Genomic DNA, 12,451 nt, shown 5'->3' on the forward strand with positions numbered 1-12,451 from the left:
GAACAAAACACAAAATCATTTGGGAAAAAAAAAAAAAAAGCGGGGAACAGGTTTGCTGGCCCGATGGAGCCTGGTGGAGCCACTGAGACTATGGTCCCTAGCTGCCCTTCAGTTCTGGAATTGAACACACACCTGTAGTTTCCAGCCAAGCAGTAGACAGGCATACTAGTTGAGCATTTACCTGAGGTAGATATACTCCTTGGAGAGAACAAGGAAGAGAGAAAGAAGGGCTGCTCAGGCACAGGGGTAGGAGTACATGGAGGGATGGTCACAGGGAAGTGGTACCTATCTGGAGGAAGTGGGAGAGGAGATGTTGCATTGTGCTAAATTGTGGTCAATGTCATGAGACAAAGTGTATGTGATCTGCTGTATGGAAAGTGTATTTGCTCTGTAAATTTTCACCCAAATCACAATTGAAAAAAAAAAACAACACTATTGTACCAATGCCAACCACTTGGAAAGGGATCAGAACTGGAGATCCTGGATGGAGTGGGAGGAAAAATGGGGAACGAAATTCAAAACCACAATAATGACCAGAATTACTGGTCAGATGGAGTCTGGTGGGACCCCCAGACTATGTCCCTGGGATACACTTTGGGCCTGGGATAGAACTCACTCCCAAGGACTTGCTCTTAGCCCAACATGAAGAATACCCACCTACTCTATGGCAATACACCCCTTGAAGCAATCAGCCATGGGGGACCAGGGGGACAGCATTCACATGGAAGGAAAACTGGACAGACAAGAGTGCATAATAACTAAGAAGGGCAAATGGAGGAGGAGTCCCAGGGAAGGGGTCACAGGGAAGGGAGGGAAGGAGAGTGGGTGAGGGTTGGAGATGGTAATCGGGGAGTGAAACCAAATGTACATGGACTGTTGAATGTAAAACAAATTCTGCTCTGTAAATTTGCACTGAAAACACACACAAAAAAAATCAGCCATTGAAAACTCTATGAAGCACAATTCTACTCTGACATACACAGGGTCGCCATGAGCTGAAATTTACTAGATGGCAACCTTTTTTTTTTTTTTTTTACTAGTTTTCCTTTTCTCCTTAAACTTGTATTTCCACTCAACTTCCTCCATAGAATTTTATCTTAATGTAATATATATCCTAATTTAATATATATATAATTGAGTTAAATCTGACTCATAGCGACCCCTCCTTGGGTTTCTGAGACAGTATCTCTATGGAAGTAGATTGATTGCCCAGTCTTCCTTCCAAGGAGTGGGTGGTGAGTTTGAACCGCCAGCCTTCTGGTTAGCAGTCAAATGCCTTAGGCACTATGTCACCAGAGCTCCCATATATAAATATAGGTGCTAAGTATATATTAAAGCATATATACATACAAAGAATATATGCTTTAATATATTTCTATCTATATTTATATAAAAATTTATGTGCTTTAAAATCTTTCATTTATCAGCCTTTCATACTATCTGCAGCCAAATATGTACATTAATTGAAATCATATAATTGAAATTTTTTTCCATGATGATGCACTTCCAAGTGGTAAATTTTTTTCTTTTGGATTAAGTTATTATTGTCATTATACAACTAACCAAAACAATACAACATGGTACCTATTTTTAGAAATAATTTTTAAACATTCCTAGTAAAAGTTTTTTGAGGTATATCTCTTAATAAAGTGGGTTGAGGCTATTTTTAAAAATCAGTTAATGAGTAAATATTTTTTACTGCTAGACTAAAACAGGATTTAGCATCTATGTTACGCCCAGCTTTCATTTTATACCTGTAAGCATCATGGGAATGGAAAGAGTTATGTTATAGCAATATTACTTAATTATTTGAATTCTTCCAAATCAAATCTTAAAAATCATACTGTGATCATTACTCTGAATGATCTGTCAGCTGACAGTTCAATTAGATCCTCCTTCAATTTTGTTGAAAGCAAACATGTTGAAATCATTTACTTTCTCAGTTTCTGGGAAGAATGCCATAACAATTTGACTAACATTTCTCATATGACTATTAATCATACCTGTTACACCTTCTCATAGGGGCACTTTGGTTAACTCAACACATTCAGAACAGAGTAGGTAAATTAAGACACTACTAATGCTAATATATCTTTCTAGTGTTATATTTTTGATAAAAGTTTTTTCTCATAATTAATTTTAACTATATTTTCTAAAAAACCTTGAAGATTCAGATTAAGCTCATTTAATTTGTGGAAATATTTGCACATAACATAATTGGAAATGCCAGTCTTTTACTGTCAATGAAAGCAGCCAAATCAGACCTCATTTCTGATACAAAGAATCTGACATATTTTTTCAATTCATTACTCATAGGACTGTCATAAGGATGACAGCCACCTTTTTTTTTTATGTCTAATTCTAAGATAGGTAGAGATAGATAAATCGAGAGGTAGATTAGATGGATGGATAGACAGACAGATAGATACAGGCATGGATGAAATTGGTCACTACCACCTTCAACACTTATTATTCATGGGTCTTTGCTCTAATACACTGGGCTGTCCTTCAGAGTCATACATTCTCTGAAGAAAGCAAGAATGTTACACAAAAATTGGCTTTTCTCTTTCTGCCCCACTCTACAACCCAAGTCAAATCCTCCAGGAAAGGCCTGAAGACTTTAATTAAAAGAGATTTTGTTTGTTTGTTTGTTTTAATTAAAAGAGATTTTGAAGACATTAATATTTAATACTCAGTACCTCTGGTGTCACAGAGGTTTTTGCTCCTAGGACAAGATTCAAGAAGGGGCAGAGTTTGCCTTATTTTGTGAAGTGAGAGATGCATCAGGAAACTGACAGTGCCTCGTTGTGATAATTAAGGTTATATGTCAACTTGACTGGGCCCTGAGTGGTTGGGCAGCTGCATGCAGTATTCCCCATGATGAGACTGGTAATCATGTCCATGATGGAATCTACAGTGAGCAGCTGAGTAAGCTGCCTTAGGGATGTGGTCTGCTTCCTGTGTATAAGGAGAAACATTGAGAAAGTTCTCTTGAGCTTTTTGGCACATCTGGATCCTGCATTTGGCCAACTCTTCACCTCAGTGACCTGTCATGTTGTCTGCTGATCTTGAGACTGTTTCCAGGCTTGAACTAGTGGCCTGCCATGTTGCTTGATAATCCTGGGACTATGCCTTTTTACTTGTTTACCTTGGATTTGTCAGCCACAGCAGCCAGCAGTTGCCTGAATGAAGATATGCCCCCAGCTCCAGTGGACTGGGGGCAAGAGGCAGAGCTGAAGCCCAGGTTGAAGGGCCTTCACCCAGCCCCTATAGCTAGCACTTTTAACTTGGACTTCTAGCCTCCTTAACTGTAAGAGAATAAATCCCCGTTTGTTAAAGCCACCCACTTGTGGTATTTCTGTTATAGCAGCACTAGATGACCAAAACATTTGTCTACTGTGCTTTCTCAGGAAGATTAATACCAAGAAAGAGAGCATAGGAAACACTAGTTAATACTAAGAAAGAGAACATTGATTTCCTTGAGGCTTTCCATGCCATGAAAGGCTTTGAAGGCCAAAGGGTTGTGTTGTTGTAGATATGTGTCAGTCTGAAGACTTTTGCTTAAGATGACCTTGGCTTTTACAATGATTGAGGTCCAGACTTGGTTTTATTTTTTTTATCTTTATATTTTTTTATAATTTGGGAATTCTTCTAAATAAATAGTAAGTTCCTTTAAAAAAAATTGATTTCCTTTTAAAGGCAATATGATGAGGTACAACTATGGTCTCTCCCCATCTAGAGCAAAGAAGAGTGAAGAAAATCAAAGATACAAGGAGACAATTAATCCAAAGGACCATCTGAACCACACCCACCTTGACCCTGAGACCAGAAGAACTAGATGATGCCTGGCTACCACTGCTGACTACTCGGGAAGGGATCAAAATAGGAGGTCCTGCATAGACCAGGATAAAGATGTGGGATAAAATTCAAAATCATAAAAAAGACCAAGCTTGTCTGATTGAGACTGGTGGAACCCCCAAGACTACTATCCTTAGCAGTCTTCAAGCCTGGAACTGAACTCATCCCTGTGCTCCAACTTTAAGCCAAGTGATGTATGGGCCTATGATGAATAATAATACTGGGGAAGTACACACTCATTGTAGTAATCAACCTTAGAGATAGAAGGGCAGCATTTGCCCAGAGTTCAGACTAGGAAGCAAGAAGGGATAGGAAGGAAGGATGAAAGGAAATGGTAAATGCAGGGAGGAAGTGAGAAGAGTGCTCTTCTCATTGTAGGGATTGCAATGAATGTCAATAAACAATATGTGTATGAACTGTTGAATGGAAAACAAATGTGCTCTGTAAATATTCATCCAAATCACAATAAAAAGCTTTAAAAAAAAAAAAAAAAGGAAAGAAACAAAACATAAAATAAAGGCTGTATGCTGTTCCATTGTATGAAGGTACCATAGCTTATTTAACCCAGGCCTTGAATGATGAGTATTTAAGTTGTTTTCAATCTATTTTTGAGATTATAAATAATGTTGCAATGAATAATTTTGTACATACTCCTTGGAATACATGTAGGAGAATATCTCGAGGGTAAATCCTGGATGTGAGATTGCTAAATCAAGGAGGACAGGCATTTACAATTTCTGTCAGTCTTGCCAAATTGCCCTCCATAAAAGCACTATTTACACTCCCACAATGGTGAACGACATTGCATATTTTCCCTCACTCCACCCAATACTCTGAAATTATTCTTTTTCATTCTCTTATGTTTGTTTTTACTCTCTCTGTTTTTTCATTTTCTTTTAAAATACTTAATTGATCTGGAATTTATTTTGATATAAGGAGTCAGATGGGGATACAACTTTATGGCCCCCTCATTATTCTAACACCATTTATGAATAGGCCATCTCTCTCTATTTGTATAAAATCTGCATCTAGCACATGCATAGTCCAACTAATTTGTCCCACTGACCTGACTGCCTATTCATGCCTAGGACTGAGCTGCCTGTAGTACTGCTAGTTACCTATTATTTCTTTTCTATTTCAGATTTGAGTATTCTTGCACACTTATTTCTCATGAGAATTTTACATGGGCATCCTTATTCCCAAGAAAATAAAGTAGATGTTTTTCTTGGAATCATCTTAAGTGAATAATTAGGGAGAATAATTAGGAGAATTAGGGAGAATATTAAGTCTTCTAATCCAAGAACAGGGTATTTTCTCCATTATTCACCTCTTCCACTGTGCCATTTTGAAATGTCCAGTGGGGAAGCTCCTGGTCTGTCTGGGAGAAGTTACAAACTGAGTATGCTCCCTATTTAGTAAGAGCAGGTCACATTGTTATCCAGAATCAAGGGATCTTTGTGGAGGCCTGCTTGGACCATTGTAGGGCTGAGGGAGGAGCAACTTGCTACTTGGCCCCCTTCCCCTGCTCTCCCCTGAGCCCATCCCAACAGCCCCCCCTTTTCTGTTGCAAGGACTTGAAACATTTGTAACTTAATCAGGCCTTATCTCTACAGAAGCATCTAAGGGTAAAACTGCCTGGTACCATGGAAACTGGTCAGACCTTGTCTTCCCTTAAGGTCGCCCCCACCATCACCATCAATGCCCAGAACTTATCACAGAGGAGCCAGGGGAACCATTTGGCTTGGGCCTCATGTTCACAGAAAGTCTCAAATTTACACTTTTCACATCATCAATTGAGGTAAGTCGTGGAAGTGCACTGGGAGAACAAAAGGAAGAAACTTATCAGAGAACTTAAAATTTGAGTCCCATTACAACCCCCATGCCAGCAAATAAAAATACATTTTTGTATAAACTGTGTAGGTAACTAATTTGTGAATAGGATAATCATATTGCAGAATTTTGCTCCGTGTAAGGGAACACTGAAAATATTAAGCCTATGCATTCTGAGTGACACACAGCAATCATTCAAACCATAATTGAGATAATGCTCTGTTTCATCAAAAACTTTCAGTTTACATCACTTTGTCGCTAAAATTCTGGCTTACGAGAGAAATACTTCAAATATACTTTTTGTAAAACAAAATAGAACAATTATATATCTCCTTGCATTTTTCAGACTAAAATAAAGATTAAACATATATCATGATTTCTATAATTCTGTGCTGGCATAACTTCATTTTTCATGTATCAAAGAACTCAAAAATAGAAAGTATCCCAGGGCTTTCTGGAGGGCAGTACAGGCTCTCAATGCAACATCACACCTTACGACCCTGGGCTTAAGAGGTTCCAAGTACAACTCCTATCTTAACTCACATAACAATTTCCTTCCGTGTCTGCTCCAGCATCATGTACTGCGTCCATTCCTGTTCAGACTCGTATGTCTTAGACTGATCCACGATTTTTTGGAACATTGTCCTCTTCCTGCAAAACATGCCAGTTTGTCAAAGGGAGCAAGTCTTAGAATAAAGCAACATCTGGGCTTTCTAATATTGGCTTTTTACGATGGAGGCAGAAATTACAGATGATGCAACAGAATTAACAAAGCAAGGATAAAAGAACCAAGGCTACGAGTGAAGACCTAGGTTGTAATCCAAACTCTCTCACTGATTTGTTGTCAGTTGGTAACTCTATGGACCTCAGTTTCCCCATCTGTACAATGGGGATAATAATGTCTAACTCACAGGGTTATAGTGAGAGTTAATATAGACATAGCACAAGTGTTATGCATGGTATATATTGGTGTGTACCATCAAGTCAATTCCAGTTCATATTAACCCAATATGACAGAGTAGAACTGCCCCTTAGGGCTTCTTAGGCTGTGATTTTTATGGGAACAGATTTCCAGGTCTTTCCTCCTGAATAGCAGCCGGTGGGTTCAAATAATGACGTTTTGGTTAGCAACTGAGCACTTCACCCATTGTGCATAGTACCCAGCAGATATTAAATCTCTTGGGACTATAGTTATACTTAATATACTATTAGTATTCAAATTAGAAGAAATACTAACTTGAAATACAGGGCGAGGTCTGTGGCTATGATTGCGATGTCCATCATGTGGATTGCATGCTCATGTTGCCTGCGATTGAGGTTTTGAAAGATATTTAGGCTCTAAAGAGAAACCCAAGGAGAGATGTGAGAACAGATGCTGGCAGTAAAGTCACCCAAATACTGAAGGTCACCCCAGATGATAGTGGAGTGCTGCCTGGGCATACCCGGGCTCCTTGTGAGACGGAGCCTCCCATTCAGGCCCAAGGCCAGTAAGAAGGCCCTCATCCTACCTCCTCTCTTAGCAATGTTTTGCCAAATTCCAAGTGATGCCTTTCTAAGATGGAAGAACCATGGAGCTTGGCCAGTGGGTTCTGGGATCTGCATGAAAAAGGGAAAAAGACCAACATGGAATGGTCAAGATGGAAGTTAATGACCTCATCCAGTCTTGCCACCTCCCAATTTTGCAGGCAGAGAAGCTGAAGTCCAGAAATGAGAGGGACTTGCAAAGGGTCGCACAGTGAAGTAGTGGAAACGTTAGGTCTAGACATCAGGTTTCCTGGCTCTCAGTCTTTAGCCTTCTCTACAAGTGATTCTGAGCCTGCTTTTGGCTCAGAAACTCTGTAGAGAATCTGTAGAATAGTGTGAACCCTTACCTCCAGAAAAAGGCACAAATACACACAATGCCATGTGCAATTTTAGAGATTTATAGATTCCCTGAAGCCATCCATGTGCACTGGCACTGGGCTATGCTTCAAAGGTCACCAAACCCTAATCTTCCATAAGTAGTATGTTTATTATTTCTTTATCTGATAAGTACTTGTTGAATACTTACTATTGCCAAACACTATGCTTGGCATTTAGATTCCTGGCTATAAATCTTTATGGAAGTAGATTGCCCTGTCTTCCTTCCACAGAGCAGCTGGTGGGTTTGAACTGCTGACCTTCTGGTTAGCAGACAAGTGCCTCAACCACTACACCACCAGAACTCCTTTAAAATGTAAAATTTAAGCATAATCTCTAGCCTCAGAGGCATGTGGGAAAATTGAGAAGTCTCAGAGAAACATGAGTTCCAGTTTGGTTAACCACTTACAGACTGTGGTCCCTGGACAGAGCCTCAGTTTCCTCATCTGGAATATGGGCATAACATTAGTTCTTGCTTTGCCTAGCCCATAGAGTGGTTATGAGGCTCCAATGAGATGATGGTTCAAGGATTGTGCTTCAGAGGCTGTGTGGAGCGTAAGCTCTGTGAGGACAGGGACTGTGTTTGTTTTGCTCACTATGGTCCTCCTTTGCCTTGCATAGGGCCTGCTACACACTTATTGGGAGCATTAGAAATGCACAGTGTATGAGTGAACCATTATCAGTTACCAATATCTTGGCTCAAAGTAGTTCAGCAGATAGGGCAGGGAAGGAGAGTGAGGGAGTTAAATAAGTTTTCTGTTGCTCCTATAACAAAATATCACAAACTTAATGACTTAAAACAACACTAATTTATCCATTTAAAGCTCTGGAGGTCAGAAGTCTAAAATGGGTCCTAGGGCTATATTCCTTCTACAGGCTTTAGGGGACAATCTGTTTTCTAGCCTTTTCCATCTTCTACACGTTGCCCACATTCCTTGGTCCTGGCTACTTCCTCCATCCTCAAAGCCAACAGCATAGCATCTTCTCTCTTCTTTGACTTACTGCTTACCTTTCATAAGGACTCGTGTGACTGTACCAAGCCCACAAAGATAATCCTAGAGCGTCCCCCATCTCAAGGTCATAAGTGTAATCATATCTACATATATCCTTTTGAATGTAAAGTAACATATTCCCAGCTCCAGAGATTAGAGCATGGACATTTTTAGGCCATTATTCTGTCTCCCACAGAAGTGGACCCAGATCCCGAGAACAGGAGGAAGTGAACAGCAGAATTTTCTCCTGGCCAGTGAGGTCTTTCTAGGTAGTAAATCCCTGGATGGGCTTGAATGGGGGCGGTAAACTCACTTCATCTGGTAGAGGTTGTTGGTGCCTCTGTGGTCAATGTCATGACAGAAGGCAGCAGTGACCATGGCCAAAGCTTCCAGGTCCGTGAAATACCGCTTCAGCTTTCCCGTCTACAAAGGCAAACAGAGGTGCAAATTCCTTCTTTTTTGTGAAGGCTGGAAGTAGAGTTTAGAGGGCAGATGTAAGGGGGAGGGTCCAGAGTATAGAACATGGGTCTGATCTTGCCTCTGCCTTTGGTTCCAGAGTGACTAGAGGTTTGCTCGAGACTGGGGGATTCTTCTGGGATGCAAGACTTTCAATGCTAAAACTGGGGCAGTTCCAGGTAGACAAAGATAGTGGACACCTCCTTTCTGAGTGATCTTAGCTAGTCTCATCTCCTCTGGACCTAGTACTCCAATCTGTACACTGGGGGTGGAGGGAGTTGGAATAGATAATTTCTGAGAAACTTGGAATTGTCAGTTTTCAGGAATGGAGAGTTTTTGAGCATGGCCAGACTGGTAAAGCAAACCTTCCAAACCTGGTCTACCGGTTTAAACATAGCCCAGAGCAATCTTTTCCTGGGACTTCTTCAAATACTTAACTCCTCTCTTCTCAGTGTTGGAGGGAAAGAGTAAAGAATTGTGGGGAGGTGACCCTAAGAAATCAGTAGAGTCGAAATAATGTCTTGTAGTGTGGTGGCCAGGCCAGAAATCCTGCCTCCAGGCCCTAATTCCTGCTCATTCCAACCTGGAAGGGGAAGGAATAAGCAAGAAGAGACTGGGCAAGAGCAGGAATTTGCATCATAACTGGATGAGGAAACACTTTCAAGTGGAAAATAAAGGGCTGCAAGCCCTCTAAAAGAAAAATACTGATGCAAATACACAAAGTAATGTCCATCCAATGACATGCTTTGTAACACTGTAATGCACAGTGAGACACTGGGAACAACCTCCATTTCTCACAATAGGGGGCTGGGTAAAGAAAGTTTGGTATAAAACTATGGTACATGCACCCAATGGAACACTAAAGAACAATGTAGAATCTGTAAAACACCGCATAATGTGGATGAACTTGGAGGACATTATGCTAAGTGAAATAAGTCAATCAGAGAAAGAGAAATATTGTATTAGTTCATTATTGTATAACGTCAAGGAAAGGTTTACATACGGAGGAAACTTTCTTTGCTGGTTATCAGGGCTGGAAGGGGAGAGGAGGGAACACAGCAAAAAGAAAAAAAAATGGTATATTTAAACAACAGTTACCAGGCAACTGTTGTCAGACCAAAAGCGGGTCCCTACCCTGTGCTCTTTCAGGCCAAAACAGTTTACACACCGAGATTGAGAGGAGAGAAAATTATTGATTGAGAGGAGAGAAAATTATTGATTGAGAGGAGAGAAAATTATTTATTGCAAAGCAGCAGTGCAAGGAGTTAGGGATAGTTAGTACCCAGATCTTAACTCCCTGAGATGCCATGAAACCCACTTTTTGTAGGTTTCAGGAGAGGGGGTTGTGCATATTCACAAAAGGTTGAGGAATTTGGGGCGTGAACTTGAAATGGGTGACAGGATAGTCACTAGTTTCTTGTTATCAGCTGATAGGGGCTTGGGCAGGAGTAGAGGGTCAGCAATTAATTTTTGTTCCCTTCTGTCCACAGGCCAGAGTTCATTTACAAGTTATTTCTAAAATACTTTTAGCAAGTCTATCATCTGCGGGAAGGAATGTTTTCCATTCTTGAGGAACTGAATACTCATCTGCCGGGGTGGAAAAATAGTTGGGGGTAATTTAGTTTACTTATGTTTACTTATCTATTCTCATCCAGGTGCCAGGGTGGGGAAAATAGTTTTTACTTTACTCTGGTTTCACAACCATAAAAATACATCATGAAAGAATGTGATTGATATGTTTTCAAATAAAAAAGGCAAATTACATAGTAGTATCATGTTGTAAACAAAATTAACTGTGTGTAAATGTATGCAAATATGTCTCTATGCTCCTAGAAAAAAAATTGGAAGAAGTTATGTCATGGGACTGGGGTTGGAGATTCACAGCAGCTTTCTTTCACTTTTTATTTGATAGGCTTCCATAGTCTTTGAAGTTTTTTTTATTCTAAGCGTGACTATTTTTGGATACTTTTGGGAGGTCTGGTGGCATAGTGCCTAAGGCATTTGACTGCTAACCAGAAGGCCAGAGGTTCAAACCCACCAGCCACTCCTGGGAAGGAAGATTGGGTAACCTACTTCGTAGAGATGTTGTTGCAGTTGTTGTTATGTGCAGTGGAGTCAGACCCGACTCATAGTGGCCCCTCCTTGGGTTTCCGAGGCAGTATCACTATGGAAGTAGATTGCCCCATCTTCCTTCCAAGGAGTGGCTGGTGGGTTTGAACCACCAGCCTTCTGGTTAGCAGTCAAGTGCTTTAGGCACTATGCTACCAGAGCTCCCATACTGCCTTGGAAACTCAAGGAGGGGTCACTTAAGCAGCAAAAAATAGAGAAGGGAGAACAATGCTGCCTCTGCCTTGTGGAGTCTATGCAGGGTCCTCTGGTGTGGTAGGAACCCCATGCACTATAGCCCTGCCAGCCCACCATACCACCAGCAAGGAGAACATGGTCTGTCCCACATTGAAGCCGTGCCGCCAGTTGTGGTAGGTGATCCTGCGGTAGCCTTTGCTCAGTGAGTACATGAACCGCACCAAGGCCTGTGAACACATGCAGAGCAGTGAGCAATTCATACCCTCCTGAGGCCTGAGGTCCTCAAACCCTGTCGTTCGACCAGAAGGTGGGAACCATGAATGGAACAATGCAGTGCAAACACTCTGACTATACTAAATGGCACAATAGTCAAGCGCTTGGCTGCTAACTGAAAAGTTGGAGGTTCAAACCCATGCAGACACTCAGTGGGAAAAAAGACCTGGTGATCTGCTCCAGTAAAGATTACAGCCTAGAAAACCCTATGGGGCAGTTCTACTCTGTCCCAAGGGGTTGCTGTGAATTGAAAATTGGCTCAATGACACCTAACAACAACAACAGGTACTATGAAAATGACATTGTTATGAAACAAGGTAAATGTTAGTCATCCCACCTATTCCACCCACTGAACTTTACCAGTGATTCCCAAACTGTGCCCCACAGAGCTACTGTCCTGGGAGAAGTAACAAGTGCTTTAACCTGAGCTGTGGGAATCAAAGGCTTCTTTAAGTCAGTGGTCCTCTAACTTGAGTGTGCATCAGAATCACCTAGAGGGCTTGTTTAATCACAGAGTTTCTGATTCAGTAGAGCTGGGAGTGCATGTGCATGAGAAAAAGAGACAATTTGCATTTCTAATAAGTGCTCAGGTGGTGCTGATGTAGTCTTGGGCAACACTTTAAGAATCACTGCTTTAATCAAACAAGACTGGGAAATTCCCCATACCCTCACCCCACCCCAGATTCACTGCCCACACTAGTGGAATCCTTACAGGGATTAAAGTTTAAATTGGTTTAACCCACATCGCCACTCTTGTTTGAGTATATTGTTGTTAGGTGCCATTGAGTCAGCTCCGATTCCTATGGACAACAGAATGAAACACTGCCTGGTCTTGCACC

At 41.0% G+C, this 12,451-nt stretch overlaps 1 protein-coding gene across 1 annotated transcript in view; it reads right to left on the reverse strand.

Annotated features, from left to right (window-relative positions):
• The window catches only part of PDE6A (phosphodiesterase 6A), a 150,025-nt gene that overhangs the window by 29,521 nt on the left and 108,053 nt on the right, over positions 1 to 12,451 (reverse strand). The window contains exons 13-17 of the mRNA XM_007943602.2: positions 11,459 to 11,566; positions 8,893 to 9,002; positions 7,197 to 7,284; positions 6,926 to 7,026; positions 6,232 to 6,339 (exon numbers count right to left, since the gene is read on the reverse strand). Coding sequence (XP_007941793.1) covers positions 6,232 to 6,339; positions 6,926 to 7,026; positions 7,197 to 7,284; positions 8,893 to 9,002; positions 11,459 to 11,566 — 515 coding nt within the window. The remainder of the gene's footprint in view (positions 1 to 6,231; positions 6,340 to 6,925; positions 7,027 to 7,196; positions 7,285 to 8,892; positions 9,003 to 11,458; positions 11,567 to 12,451) is intronic.

Source organism: Orycteropus afer, unplaced genomic scaffold (assembly GCF_000298275.1).
Source record: "Orycteropus afer afer isolate SDZICR_OR568_19922 unplaced genomic scaffold, OryAfe1.0 scaffold00110, whole genome shotgun sequence".
In the NCBI taxonomy this organism is placed as follows: Eukaryota; Metazoa; Chordata; class Mammalia; order Tubulidentata; family Orycteropodidae; genus Orycteropus; species Orycteropus afer.